Raw genomic sequence first — 16,008 nt, 5'->3', positions numbered from 1 at the left:
AATCAGGTCTAATTAAGCAAGTTTACTTTATATATATAAAAGGTTAAGTTGACTCGTGCATGCACCATATGTATAAAGCTCTCGCTGGTGCCAATCGCATGAGTTTCTATCTGTCATTGTCGATCATGAATTTAGCTGACACTTCTATTATAGAGAAAGGGCTAATAGAAATATTAAAATATTTCTTCTAATTAATTTCCTTTCAACGTGCACGAATTCATGCACTGGGCCACTATAGTTTAAATAATTTTAGAATTTTAAAAAAGAAATATATATTTTTTAAAAATAGTGAATACCTCATAGGGTCATGTGGATTACATGAGCTTAAAACTATGTAAAACATTATGGGGCCTAACACAGAGGAGGTGCAATATTTTATCTATTGCCTCAGAATAAAAAAATAAACCTATGAAGATATCTCAAGCAGAAAAGTAATATGAGGTATCTACAAAACTATTGGCTACAGAAGTAGAAGTCAGGGGCCTGCCTTTGGATTAATGGCTTTGCAGTCATATCATTGCAGTTGTGATACAAATCTAGTTTAGGAAGCTGCTGCCACTTCTGCCATCAGCACTGCTGCCACTGGTTCCTCACCCAAAAACTGTGGATACACACACTGGAATGTAGAGTACATAAGCCACCAACATATCCTTGCAACTGCCTGCCAGCCAGCAAGCACTAGGAAGATAACCTCTGCTTAACTGAAGGCTTCCAAATATTGTGAAAAAGCATATCATTGCCAGAACTGAAAATGTATCAGAACCCACATTGTATCCAGAATCCTAGCTGCAGGGGAGTCTTGGGTGTGTATTTTTTTTTAGCCTTGGGGGCAGGGGACATAAAAAGGTAGGAATGGATGCTGAGTAGAAACATAATATCCAGAGCATCTATCTTTAGAAAAATATATCCTTCCTGACTCTTGATACCAACATTCCAACTATGGTCAAAATATAGGATATCACTGATTGGCAAAATCCTACAAAATGCAAAGAGGGATGGGGATAAGACTAAAGATCAAGGAATAAGCTTGAGCAGGAAAATGGATATTTTTCTAGTATTAGAATGCAAATGGTGAGAAATACAGACAGTTTATAGGTTCAGGCCAAAAGGAGCGGGTGAAGTTAAGGAAGGTTCTGTCTCAAGGCATGTATTATTTGTATAAAGTGGGAAGCAAATATCATATGCCCTGGGGGGGGTGTCTGATGATAATGAAATACGAAAAAAAGTTGACATAGCATGAGAAATCTTTCTGCACACCAGCTAGCTAAATAAAGAAATGAATGAATGAATGAATGAATGAATAAAATTGATAAAACACAGCACTTATTTTATAAAGCATTGTTATTCTTATTTATTGAAAATGTCAATTTTAAAAGTTCAAAATAAAAAGTTAGAAAATTTGAGCCTGTGTAAGAAGGGACATGACAAGAGGAATTGAAAGGCCTCCAAGGGCAACAGTTTAATTACAGGGTAACAGGAACCCATTTATAGAGTATTGTAAACAACACAACTATGGAGACACTGCTCTCAGGTTAACATGGCTTCATTTCCTTTATATTATTGTTTAGTGTGTGAGCATGGACACCACTCTGCACAAGCTTCATTATCCAGACAACTGAGGTCCTCTCATCAGAAGGGCCAAGTCCCCAAAACATGCATTTATATATGTCACTCTAAAATAAAGACCTTTCAATATTTTAAGCTATACCTTATCAGCTAAAATATTTTGTAATCACAAAAATGTTTCCTATGTATATAATTTGCACATTTATTGCAAGCCATTGACTAACCACAGACAGAGCAAATGCTAAGATCTGGGTTATTTTTAATTTTTAGTTGAAGGGTGGCATATCTAAACTGCTGTACTTAAAAATGGAACAACAGCCAATTCTTAGACATCTTCACTCTTCAGCTTCCAAAGACAGCTGTGTGTGGTTGGCTGATGTTCGACAACAGGAATAGTCTATTTCCTATGAATGGTTAATTTCTGCTGTGCAGAAAGCAGTCAACAGTCCCATACCATGCAGCTATCAGAACTTGATACCTTCAGTACTAGAAAGAAAAATGTTTAGCAAGCTGAGAGGTTCAAGCTTCAAGTTTGGTTTCTAAACAATATTTGCAAAATCAATATTTATAGGCACCTTTCAAATGTATCTGGAAGACATCCCTTTGCCTCTTTTTCCAGTGATCTTCCCCACCTGGCCAAATTTCACTTCCTTGGGAGAAGTGATTTTCAATTGGGAGTAATTTGGGTATATGCTACTCTTCTGTGACCATCTTCTAAATCTGGTATGTCACAGCTCTAATTTCTGAGATACTTACTAAGGCAATTATTTGATTCCAGGAGAAACTTGAGTAAACTAGTTCATATAATCTGCTTCACTAGTAACCAACACACAGCTACTAGAGGGGCACTTCCCGCCCCCCTTGAATATACAAACTGGACTAACAGCACATTTCTACAAATAATGCTTAGAGGCTGATGAATATTAAGTTTCTCATAACATATATGGGAGACCAATAATGTGAATTAAAGCTGTCTGCTGGGATACAATATCTCCTCAATGGCAAATTGTTTAAAGATGAGAAGTTGCAATTTTAATATGCAATGTAGATACCTGCTCACAGTTGTTATTTTTTAAAAGTAAGCAAAGTACAAGCATACTACTTTACACACCACTTGGTATGGTTGGCTAAAATCACTGAGGAAATATAAAACTTACAATGAGGCAGAAGGGTAGGGAAAAATTCTATTATGTATTGGAGAAGAGGTGGTCAACTTCACTGCTGAAAGGAGGACTGTCCAGTGCAATTTGCTAATGGATTTTGTGTTGGCATGAATGACCCAACTGCTTTTGACCCACAGAGTTAAATGTTAACCAACACAAAAGGAATAAGGGTGCTACCATTTTCTTGGTCTTATAGACAACATCAGGTAGTAATAAAAAAAAATGCATTGAGGGGTGGCAAATGATGGTCCAGGAAAGGCAGCTGGATCATTGGGCTAATGTGTTTGTCTTTCACTCTACTCTAGTCATAACTCAAAAAGCTTTATTGTCAGTAAATTTGGTACTGAGGGGCTTCCAGGTACAGGAAAGCATTGGGGGAAAAGTCAAATTCACCTTTAATAATCCATGGCTAGTAGCTTTGTGATAGTAGCCAGCCCAAAAGAGTAATTAATGGTTGTTAAAGAGGCACTATGAATTCAAGGCCATCAGAAGATCAATGAAGTCATTTGCCTACGTTAGCTTTCCTTTTGTTATTGAATAGAAACAACACTGGGGAGACTTCTACACCACCTCTTGCTTTTATCCCTGTCCGGAAAAATGTAACCAACCAACCAATAACCAAAAAAAAAAAAAAAGAGAGAGAGAGAGGAAAGGGGGCTGACTCAAATACAAAATAAAAACCAAGGATGTGATCAAACAGCCAAATCATTCAGATGGACATTTCAAGATGCATGAAGGCACACTCTGCCCAGGTACACAGTGATGGTTATGGAAGAATGGAGGTCTTGTTACTGGAGTCAGCCCGAATACACTCATCAGTTTGCTTCAACAGCCTCCGAACGAGCTTTTCTAGGTCCCTTCTTGATTTCAATTCTTCTTCCAGGCATTGTTTCATTCTTTTATTCTCCTATGATGGGAAAAGACTTGATTACCAAACAAAGGGACCCCTTCTCAGGGCTCCTCCTGCTCATACTCTTGGTGGCCTTCACTACTGACTACACTTTTCTTCCTCAAAATCCTTTCTCTCAGCTCCTAACACAAGGAAGCTTCTTGATTATCCTAGCTCTCTCTGACAAACCTTTTGAATTCTTCCTCCTTGAAATACAAGCATTCTCTAAGACTCTGTCCCTGGCACTCTGCTAATTCAATACTCTTTTCACTTGGTGTCTATTCTCTTTCAACTCAAGTATCTTTTAAGAGGCCTCCAAAATCTCTCTGGTACTTATTTCATCTCATCTCATGAGCACTAGGTCCACAGTCCCCAATGCCAACTTGGTATTTCCCCCTAGATATGTTTCAAGCCCCTCAAACTCATTATGTCCTAAAGTGAACTCTATCTCCATCACCCCAAACTTCTCTTCCTTTTGTGGTTGCTGATCTCGATGAAGGGAATCACCATATCAAACTAGATACCAAGGTAATAAGATTCATCTTCAATCCCTGGCTCTTTTTTAATCCCAAAAGCACACCATCATTTTTCACAGGCTCTAACTTTGCAATGTGCCTTCCTTTACATTCGTTTTCCTCCACTGTAGCCTCAGTAGCATTACCTCACGTCAGAACTTCATCATGTCTCACCCTGAGTTTTGTAATAAGTCCTAAATGGTCTTTCAGAGTCTGGCCTCTCTTCCTTTCAACCCATCCTTTACCCTGTCACTAGGTACAGTCAATCCTCCAACTTAAGGAAGTGTGAAGATCATGGAGCACTGGATCACATCTGCACTGGAGCTCACAAATTATGATTTATAATTATGATTACATGCTCACAAATTACTTATCTTTTCTTAAATTCTGTTAACAAATATCAGGAAGCATGAAAGTTTTAAGTAAGTTTTGGACCCTATTGTAAATAACTAAATAGGTATAGAAGCAAGCCTCAGAAGTTTCTATCCAAGACCACATGGTAAAATCAACAAAACCCACCTTGATGACACAAGGAAAATAAAAATTCCCACCTCACCATTTTGTTCCTGGACCTTTCCTGAGGGCATCTACTGGTGTGTGACAAGGAAGATGGAGTTATGATCTGAGAAAAAAGACTTATATTTCATTACCTGTTTCAGTTCTTTCACCTCATCCTTCAAGGCATAAACAGTGTCAACGAGGCTCCTAGAACATAAAGTTCAGAGATTAATAGCTGGCACTGGAGTATTGTTAAGTAATACTTAACAAGAAAAGCAGCTTTATAGAAATACAGATCCTGAAAAACAGTGGATTTTCTACCTGATCGGAGAAGATACTGCTATTAATTGTCCTTGTGTTCCTCGTTGTTATGGGCTAACCACCATCGCCACGCATGCTAATGCAAACTCCATGTCATTGCACCTTTCCTATACTTCTCTCCTCCTTTGCCACTCACTTCCCAGCTTGAGTATTTACAAAAAAAAGAACCTAGGGATTATCATCAGGTTTTTTATTTCTCTTTTGGGGGCAGGAATAAACATCACCTAACATATAATAAGTATCACAGGGCCCTACCAATCATACAATATCTGTGCTATAGCATTGTTTTTGTCACCTATATGACCCAACACAACCCTACAAGACACAAAAGCAGAACCATTATTTCTAGAAGATCCCATCTACCTATATAAAAACCTAATATACAAATAGACCAAACGGCGAAACAACAGAACAACCGAACAACCAGTTGCTATGACATGTGCTGACCACCAGGGGACATGCATGGAACATGGCAGGCGTTGGCCATGGCAGGATGGTGGAGCAGGTGAGCGGGTGCCAGACCAAGGTGGGGCACCGGTCGATGTCATTGGGACGAGCTTTCAGTGTTTACTGAAAATTCATGGCTCCCGCATGCTGCGGTCCCTCCCAGCACTTACACCTCCTGCTGGCACCGGCCCAGCTTGAATCCACTGCCAGAGCTGGAGCCACCACTCGCACCACTGCTGGCACCAGCCCTGATCACTCAGCACCATCAGCGGGTGCAAGCGGCAGCTGCTGGCCTTAATCGCCCCTCAGGGCTTTTCTACCTCCTCTTGCTCTGGAGGGGTGATTGGGGCCAGCAGCCGCCTCTTGCACCCACTGCCAGTGCTGGCCCTGATCGCTCAGCGTCGTCAGCAGGTGCAAGTGGTGGCTGCTGGCTCTGATTGCCCCTGAGGGCTTCTCCACCTCCCCCTGCTCCTGAGGGGTGATCAGGACCAGCAGCTGCCATTTGCACCTGCTGCTGGCGCTGGCCCTGCTCACACCCACTGCCGGTGCCAGAGCTGCTGCTGCACCTGCTGCTGTCACTGGCCCCAATTGCTCAGCGCCATCAGCGGGTGCAAGCAGTGGGTGCCAGCCCCAATCATCCCTGAGGGCTTTTCCACCTCCCTTTGCTCCTGAGGGGCAATCAGGACAGCAGCCACCACTCGCACTCACTGATGGCGCTGGCCCCGCTCGCACCCACTGCCAGCACTGGCCCAAATTTCTCTGCGCTGTCAGCAGGTGCGAGCAGGACTGGTGCCATCAGTGTGTGGGAGCAGTGGCAGCAGGAGAGGGGCTGCCGGCAGACAGGGGATGGGAGGCCAGGGTGGGAGGGGCCAAGCAGGGGCACGGAGGATGGGCTGAGACCCTCCCCTGTGCCCACCACAGCCTCACAGCCCACAGTTCTTTTCAAGGTGCATGAATTTGTGCACTGGGCCCCTAGTATATTCCATGAAAGGATAAAGCACCCTCGCTGAGTTGTGAAGCAGTAATTTCTTCTCTGGCTCTTCCTGGACAAGGACTTTAGAGATCTGGGTTCCAAGTATAATCTTACCACTTAGCAAACCATTAACCTTGGGTAACTAGTTCCTTCTCATTTTCTCTTGGTCTTTCTTCACATACAAAATGTGGATAATACCACATTCCACTGAAAACATGAAGTTTTAGGAGGGATTAATATAGCTATGATAATAATAATTATACTCCACCCAGTCATCAGGTGCAGGTGGGCCCCAAGTCTGAGATCCATCAACCTGGCAAAAATTGCTCATCCCACCCTGGAGTCTCCCTGAGATGCTGCTGCACACAACTTGCACAATAGAGCAAACATCTTTCACTAGCTGTTCCTCACAAATCGCTGGCCTCAGCCCACACTGCAGATTTTAGCTAAAATCTATCAAAGGTCCACAAACACAAAAGAAGAAGCAGCTGGATTTGGCATGCTCTGTTCCTCTTGCTGAGCATGCCCAAGCCTGGCACTAGTAGCAGCCAGCCACTGTTCATAACATAGCTTCTCCCAGGCACCTCCACACCAAGGAAAGGAAGCTAACAACTGCAAATCACATTGTAGCTCCTACCAGGTGGCCATGAGCCAGGCACAGGCAGTGGCTGGCATTGATCTCCACTGGAGATCCACCTAAGAGGCCCCAGAATCAATACACCTAGTAGCCAGCTTCAAACCACACAAGACTACCACTCAATTAGCTTAACAAATGACACACCCAAAGGGTGGATTTGGCAGGCACAAGAGCCATGATAAAGCAAACTCCACTCCATGAAGTCGGGCCCTAGACAACAGCTTATCCACTGCAGTCACGGCTAGTCCTCTCAGCAAGTTAGCTTCAAGATCAATTCCACCCACTGATGCACTATCAATAATCAAGGCTGAACTATAATCAAAGGCCTCACACGACCTGCATAAGGGACACCCTTGGAGTATCTAGCTCAGGTGACCAGGGAGACTGTACCACTGGACCCTACAGGACACCTACTATATAAGGACACTCTGCCAAGACTGGAAGGCATAACAAATCCACCATTTAATAAACGGAAAATAACACATGGAGGCAGCCAAAAAGAGGAGACAATAAAACATGTCACAAATGAAATAACAGAACTCCAGAAAAAGCACTAAACAAAATGGAGAAAGCATAATACCAGATACAGTGTTCAAAACATCGATTATAAGGATGCTCAATGAACTTAGGGAAAGAGTAAATGAACTTAGTGAGAACTTACAAAAAGAAACAGAAACCATTAAAAAGAACCAGTCAGAAATAAAGAGTACAATAACTGAAATGAAGATTACATTAAATGGGAATAAAATAACACGTGAAATGGAATCAACAATAGATTAGATGAAGCAGAGGATCAAATCAGTGATTTGGAAGACAAAGTAGCAGAAAACCTAATTGGAACAGCAAAAATAAAAATATTAAAAAATATGAGAATTGTTTAAGGGACCTCTGGGATAAAATCAATTGTCAACATTTGCAACATAAGGGAACGAGAAGGAGAAGAGGGAGAGCAAGTGATTGAAATCCTATTTGAAGAAATAATGATGGAAAACTTCCTTCCCTAAATTGGTGACAGACATGAAAGTCCAAGAATCACAGAGAGTCCAAAACAAGATGAACCCAAATAGGCCAATACCAAGACACATGCTAATATATAAAAAGCCAGGGGCCGTCAAGACTGAAACAGCTGGAAGGATGGCCAAACACAGGCTGCATGGGGCGACAAGGCCAGCAGGGGGGTTAGTGAGGGACAACCAAATGACTGAGCAGCAGGCTGTGTGGGGCAAACAGGCTGGCAGGGGGGGGCAGTTGTGGACAACCAGGCTGGTGGGGGGGAAGTTGGGGGCAACCAGGCCAGCAGGGGGACAGTAAGGGATGACCAGGCCAGTGGGGGAGGCAGTAAGGGATGACCAGGCCATCGGGGAGGGGCAGTTGAGGGCAACCAGGCCAGCAGAGGGGGGCAGTTGGGGGCAACCAGGCTGGCAGGGGGGGGCAATTGGGGGCGACCAGGCTGGCAGGGGGGGCAGTTAGGGGCAATCAGGCAGGCAGGCAGGTGAGCAGTTAAGAGCCAGCGGTCCCGGATTGTGAGAGGAATCCTGGATTGGAGAGGGTGTAGGCTGGGCTGAGGGGACCCCCCATGCACAAATTTCGTGCACCGAGCCTCTAGTCTCTATATATAAAAGCCCAGAATCCAACCAGCAGGATGACCAGAATGACCAGAATGACTGGTCGCTATGATGCCCACTGTGGCGAGCGAACTGGCCAGATCTGGGCGTGGGGCTGGCTGGGAAACCCCCCATGGCCCCTCCCTCCAGCTGGCCCCACCCCTGATTGCCCCCATACTGCAATAGGGGGCAGGGCTGGCTGGCCAACCTCCTGCAGCCCCTCCCCCACCTGGCCCCACCCCTGATCGGCCCCCACACCCTGATCTGGGGCAGGGCCGGACGGCCAACCACCTGTGGCCCCTCTCCCTAGCCAGCTCCACCCCCCAATCGGTATCCCCACTCTGATCTGGGGCAGGGCTGGCTGGCTAACCACCCATGGCCCCTCCCTCAGGCCATTGGCCCCTGGTTGGCCCCCCACCCTATTCTAGGGCAGGACCAGCCAGCCCACCACCCAAAGCCCTTCCCCATGGCTAGCCCCACACTGGATCAGCCCCTACCACCCTGATCAGCCCGCAGCCCCTCCCTCCAGCCAGCTCTGCCCCTGATCACCCCCCCCCACCAATCAGGGGTGGGGCCAGCCAGCCCACCACCCACAGCCCCTCCCCACCTGCATTGGCCTCCCAACCCTAATCAGGAGTGGGACTCACTGGCCAACCTCCCACCATCTCCTCCTCCTGACAGGCCCATCCCTGATCCGCCCTAATTGGGGCCAGACTGGCCGGACCCCACCCATGCACAAATTCGTGTACTGGGTCTCTAGTTTCTATTTAAGGGGCATTTCACACAAACTGCACTTCAGGGAGAAGCCTGCACTAAATTCCCTGATTCTGCATTGAACTGCCTTCCTTCATGGTGTTTCTTCAATCTGAGCCAGCCCTTATAAAGTAGTTCCTGGAATCCTATTTCAACCAATAGGACTGAGGCTTTCCCCGTATAATAGGAACTTTGCAGCTATATTTCCATCAGTATCTTCACTAAAAAAACAGAGTGTCTCCATTCTGACCAACCAGAATAGTGCCTTTTGGACTAACCAAACTGTGAAGATTTGGAGTCCTCATTTGCACGAAGACAAACCAATCAGGGACCAGAGGCAGGGACTTCTGTCTATATGAATCAGCTCCCCTCTGGCTCAGAGAGTGCACTTTCCCTTTCCACCAAAGATGAAACATAAAAGATGTCTTACTGGAGCAGAGCACAACTGTCTATTTGGAGAGAGGGTTGGCTCCAGGCTGCCTGGCCCCATTGCTGGCTCACCCTAGTGCTTCACAGCTGGGCTGTTTCACAGTTGTGCTGCTTCATAACTGAGCTATAACACGTTTGAGCTGTTTTCACTGAATAAAGTTTCCTTTTTCATTATACCCCAAATTGGGAATTCCTGTTGGTGTTGAATTGATGCCAACAACCATCAGTTTATGAAATGATTCAGATGATTGAATAAAGAAGTGGTACATATACAATGGAATATTACTTGGCCATAAAACACAGATGGTCCCCTAAAGCACAGGATAGGGAACCATCTATATAAAGAACTCATACAACTTAACACCAAAAAAACTAACAAACCAATTAAAAAATGAGCAGAGGACATGAATAGATATTTCTCCAAAGACAACATACAAATGGCCAATAGATATATGAAAAGATGCTGAATGTCACTAATAATCAGAGAAATACAAATTAAAACCACAATGAGATATACCTGAAACTAATGGTAAATAATACTGAATATAAACTAGAATTGAAAAATTAAATTTAAAAAACATACTGAGATATCACCTCACACCTGTCAGAAGGGCTATCACCAATAAGTCAATAAACAACAAGTGTTGGTGGGATTGCAAATTGGTACAACCAGTATGGAAAAGAGTGTGGAGGTTCTTTGAAAAATTAAAACTAGAATTACCATATGGCTCAGCAATCCCATTTCTGGGTATTTATCTAAAGAAATCCAAATCACTATTATGAAAAGAGATATGCATCCCTATGCTCACCACAGCATTATTTAAAATAGCCAAGACATGGAAGCAACCTAAGTATCCATCAATAGACGACTGAATAAAGAAGTGGTACATATACAATGGAATATTACTTGGCCATAAAACAAATGAAATCTTATCATTTGTGACAACATAGATGGACTTATAGGGTATTATTCTAAGTGAAATAAGTCAGATAAAGAGAAATACCATATAATTTCACTTATATATGGAATACAAAATAAACAAACAAAATAGAAACAAATTCACAAATACAGAGAATAAACTTATGGTTGATAGATAGGAGGGGTGTTGGGGACTGGGTGAAAAAGGTGAAAAGATTAAGAAGTATAAATTGGCAGGTACAAAATAGTCTCAAGTACCAGGGATGTAAAGCACAGCATAGGGAATATAGCAAATAATATTGTAATAACTATGTGTGGTGCCAGGTGAGTAGTAGATTTATTGAGGATCATTTCATAAATTATATGCATCTAACCATTATGCTATACTCATGAAACTAATATAATATTGAATGTCAGCTGTAATAATTTATAAAAATTTAAATAACATAATTATAGTATAATCATTTATATTGAGTGATTACCATGTGCTAACCTTTATACACACTTATTATTCCATTTAAGCTCACAACAACCTGGAAAGTATTAACTACCATACCCATTTTAAAGATGAGGAAATTGAGGCACAGATAGATGAAGGAACTTGCCCCAGGTCACACAGCCAGCAAGTAGTAGAATTTGGAGTTGAACCAGGGTTGTTCTCATAAGCCCAAGTGCTTTACCACTTGGCCGTATGACTCCTCTGTACACCAGATGGAAAAGTGTTGTACACTGATGACGTCCAGCACTTTGAAATATGCTGTCTGCTGCAAATTTTGGCTTGATTTCAGAAATGACTCAAGTTTAAACAAATGAATTATTTTGCTACTTTGTGTTTATTTTATGAGCCATAAGTTATTTAAGCTGATTTTCCCCCATTAGGCCACCCTCACTACTGTGCAAAGGTAGGCCAGGGACATAATCACCCTGAACCTCAGTTTCCTCATCTGTAAAAGTGGTGAAAAAAATGCTTATCTCACTGATTGCTATAGGATTTTAAATGAGGTCATGTTGGTGAAAGTCCAGTGCTTGACTCAATAAATGTGAGAAGCATCCCTCTAGGCAGGGAAATTGATGCCATGGCCTTCCCAGGTGCCTCCTACATCCATGTAGAGTGATATTCATATGTATCCTGAAGCACCTTACTGTATGGGGGAGTGGGCTCCAGGGGCAGCCACCATGAAGAGAATTCTGCCCCCTATGTCTCTCCTTCCCCCTTCCCTTTGCTGGGGGATAACCTTCCCAAGGCTCCCAACTGCATGATCAGCAAAGAGGGTCACAGTCTCAGACAAGAAGGGACAGTCCTTCAGTGTAGGCTTTGCAAGAGGCACATTGCCCTACCAGAATCATCTTTCCAGCCCCTAGACCAGTGATGGCAAACCTATGACATGCGTGTCAGCACTGACACGCGTAGCCATTTCTGATTAGACTCTAACTCCAAGACTCTAGTCGCAAATGTTTCATCCTCAGGAGCAGCAAATGTTTCATCCTCGGCATGCGCAGCCGTGTGTCATCAGAAATGGCTACGTGTGTCAGTGCTGACACGCGTGTCATAGGTTCGCCATCACTGCCCTAGACAAATCAGAAAAGGTTTGGTATACTTTACTCACTTTTCTTCAATGATGGTCTGACCGTTGCTTCTGGTTTCTTCAATGATGAGTTTCTCTTCCTCGGGGAGTAAGACTTGTGGAACTGAATCTTTGCGAGAACCTACAAATAAGGGGTTGCAAGAAGGTGGAGAGGGAAGAGTTCTTAGTGAGAACTATTTTTAAGTGTCAGTTCCTTTCTCCTATTGTTATTGAAGGGTCCTTATTAATAGCATGTTATAACCTTGCACCCAGACAGTCACCCAACATTAATGACTAAGTCTTCCTGACCTGAGAAAATTCTAAATGACCAAATATATTGATTAAATCTTGGGGAGGAGAGAATTATGTGAAAGGGCCACTGTGATACCTGTATTCACGACCCCATCTTTTCCTGTTTTGCCTCTTCCACAGCAAAAATTTGACCAGTGATCATTTGTCTGTGCACATCTCCAGAAAATAGCACACCACATCCTATGCTATGGCATTATATAATTTTAGTAAATTTAGAATAACACTACACTGTGACACAACATGCTTAAAGGGCCTCAGAAATATCACTCACTCCCATTTGTTCTCTTTGAAGTCCTATAAGGTAGGGTGAGGTCAGGAAAGACCATTTTTGGTCAAGGGTAGAGCCAGAGTTGGGAGATTATCATTTCAGCAGCAAAGATGCAGGTATCCCCACTTCTTTCTGCTCAGACTGTCTATAAGATTTGGGATAGAAGAGGTGGCAGAACAGACATAGGACCTAATCAAACAGCTCTCTTGCACATCCAATCTCCCCCTTATTTCTGGATTCTTCCTCCTGAAGCTTGAGCCCTCAATCTCGAGTCTCCTTGAATCACTGGTTTCCTATCTTCTAAACCAAGCTCCTTCATGTAGTGAACACTCACTGCTTTCACTTGACCACCCCCCCTTTCCTGAGGTGGATATGTTTCTACCTCATAGCACTTCATAGGTACTTAATAAATGGATAGCAGACTGACTGACCAACAGACTGAATGCAGCAAGAAATAGTAACAATCAGTTTTAGAGAAACAGGACTTCTGGCTGGAGCGGGATAAAGGGTAGTAGTCACCACGATGCTAAAAGGCTTACTGTGTGCCAAGAACTGCACTATACACTTTCCACATGTAAAAGGCAGGCTGCGGAGGGGCAAAATATGATTCTTTAGGTCAGAGCACCTGCCAGCACCTCCAAATATGTCTATCAACTCTATTGATGTGAAGAGGGGTGGTGGGAAGAGGAGAGGAGGTCAGATTTTGCATGAAGGATGTTGCTTCTGGTGTCTCCTTGTACCCTTCTCATTTCTACTTTTCACAATAAAAACTGCTCTCACTTCCCTTTTCTGGCTCTTCAAAACTTGTTAGCAGAGCTGGGTATGCCCAAAGCCACAGCCAGGTTTTGCCTGTGAAGAAGAAGTTGTGACAGTCCCCTCTTTATGATCAAATCTGCCAACTTCCACATTGAACATTTTCTTTATGACAGTCTTAGAGACAGTCACTTCAAAAGCATATGTCAAGGCAGTCCACCTAAGTGATCCCCTCCCACACTCGAGATGTGTCAATGGCTGTCCAAAATGGAGCATGATGGAGAATTCATTTCTTACACAGATACCAAATCCCAACATAACCTGTCCTGAGACATGATTGATGTGACCTGGCTTTTTAAAAAGCAAAAAGATGAATCAGAAAACTATCTTGCTTTCATTTTGTAACCTGAAAGTTGTTCAGGGAAATACCCTCACCTAATAGTTCCCTGATAAATTGTATACATTCGAACAGCCCCTGCTAAGCAGCTATATTTCCAGATTTTCAGAGCAACTTTGAAACTTGAGTTTGGTGAAGCACTGTTTGCTTAAATATGCAGCTGATCAAAGATAGTATTTTGACTTCCTTTCCAGATCTGCCTATAAGAAGAGATTAGCATCAGTTCACAGACACAGGAACTCTCTGGGCTCTTTAATTCCTAACTAGTGTTGATGAAGGTATCTGTGTACTTCAAAGGAGAATGACTTTAAAAAAAAATTTTTTTTTCATTTCTATCACCTCCAACTTTTTTACTCTTGCATCTCTCTTTCTCTCTGGGTGAAAAGAAACTGGGTAAACAAACCGCTTGGTAGGTCAAACCACCTTATCTGAAAGATGCAGTCCTATACCGCTCCTCTGCACTGCTCCTCTGCACCAAGTCACCTGCCTTAAATACCCTGCACCAATGTGGGTTGCTTTTCTCTTCTTTTAAGAGGCAGTGAGCAGTAAAAAAGAAATTGTGGTTTGGGGGAACCTACTTGAGCCATGACCTTGTTGAATATTTGTGCTGGTACAGTAGGCTTCAATCACTTTGAGAATCTGAGCGTCCTCTTCCAGAGCAGCTGTACCTGTCAAATTTAATTAATAATTACTTTTCATAGTGATATATGCCTCTGGAGTCTCAAAATTATGTATTGAACTTCACTGCTATGGACTTGCCTCTCTGACCAGTGGTGTTTCTGAAATACAGGAGCAAAAGCTTGTTCAATTCTCATAATGGAATGAGAGTGACACTATCCCCAAGGAGAACTGGGACCAGCGTCAGTGAGTTCAGCACTAAGGGTGGCATGCTCCTGAAGCCCATCCAGAACTCTAAACTGGGGAGTCCTGTCAGTCTCTTTTTCACGGCCAAAGTTACAGCACTGGGCTTGATACCAGCCTCAGTTCTCATCCAATACAACACATCCTTCCTCTCTTTCAAATTTCAAGGCACACCTTCTCTAGGAAACTATCTACATTAAGCCTAGACATTTTCCCAACCAACCACCATAGTTACTGATTCTCCCTCTTCCTTCCTCTTCTTCCAACTCATTCTTGAAATGACTAGATGGCAAAACCCTGTTAATATGCTGACGTGCATACCCAAGTGTGTGGTGACGGTGAGGGAGGGGAATGCAGAAGCTAGAGTTAATTAACAACTTATCCAGATTATATTTTCAACTAATACACACAGTTTTGTCACCCCTGGCGAGAAACTAAGAGGGGAAAATGTATCCAGCGCAAATGCTCCTTTTAATGGTTCTAAACCAGGTGGGCAAAATATTCAACATGAAAACCATATAGATGGTGTCTGCCTCAGATGACAAGAAGTACAGCAGGAGGCAACTTATTTAAAAAATTTAAAGGTAAACAAACCTTTCCATGCATTTGTTGTTATGTAACAGATGATGCTGGGGGGGGGTGGAGATTGCTCTAATCATCTGCTTTTAAAAAAATTGTTTGTTATTTAATCCATTACCAATTTTCAGAAAGTACAAAACACATACTTTTCCGAATTACATATTCCTCTTCTGATGGCTTTCTTTCAGTCTTTCTTTTGTGAAGAAACTTCTTCATGGTTTTGGGGCTTTTACTAGATTCCTGTAAGAATAGAGGTTTCTTTATGAATTAAACTTATCACCCCCAAAAAATTAAAAAGAGCAAATAAAATTAAATAAAATGGCTCTCTCTTATTTTGACAGTCTCAGGAGTGCATCAAAATGTAATACTATCCACAATTTAAAAAATGGTTCCAATAAACTCTGAAAGGTTAAGTAAAACAGAGGCAATGACATTGTCCTCTCAATTGCTATAAAGATGGGAGTAAGACTGGAGCATGCCTACTAAAAATGCAGCAGATTCTCAGGAGACCAAATGCCTTTAGGGTATCATCTGCAGAGAAAGTAATGGATGTCAATCC

At 42.9% G+C, this 16,008-nt stretch overlaps 1 protein-coding gene across 1 annotated transcript in view; it reads right to left on the bottom strand.

The window, feature by feature from the left end:
• Window positions 1–1,323: 1,323 nt before the first annotated feature.
• Window positions 1,324–16,008, bottom strand: part of ARHGEF6 (Rac/Cdc42 guanine nucleotide exchange factor 6) — a 142,702-nt gene continuing 128,017 nt past the window's right edge. Inside the window, exons 18-22 of the mRNA XM_008159144.3 lie at window positions 15,596–15,689; window positions 14,588–14,677; window positions 12,322–12,421; window positions 4,784–4,838; window positions 1,324–3,636 (exon numbers count right to left, since the gene is read on the bottom strand). Coding sequence (XP_008157366.1) covers window positions 3,496–3,636; window positions 4,784–4,838; window positions 12,322–12,421; window positions 14,588–14,677; window positions 15,596–15,689 — 480 coding nt within the window. The 3' untranslated portion in view covers window positions 1,324–3,495. The remainder of the gene's footprint in view (window positions 3,637–4,783; window positions 4,839–12,321; window positions 12,422–14,587; window positions 14,678–15,595; window positions 15,690–16,008) is intronic.

Source organism: Eptesicus fuscus, chromosome 1 (assembly GCF_027574615.1).
Source record: "Eptesicus fuscus isolate TK198812 chromosome 1, DD_ASM_mEF_20220401, whole genome shotgun sequence".
NCBI classification, from domain to species: Eukaryota; Metazoa; Chordata; class Mammalia; order Chiroptera; family Vespertilionidae; genus Eptesicus; species Eptesicus fuscus.
This window is presented reverse-complemented; position numbering and strand designations above follow the sequence as displayed.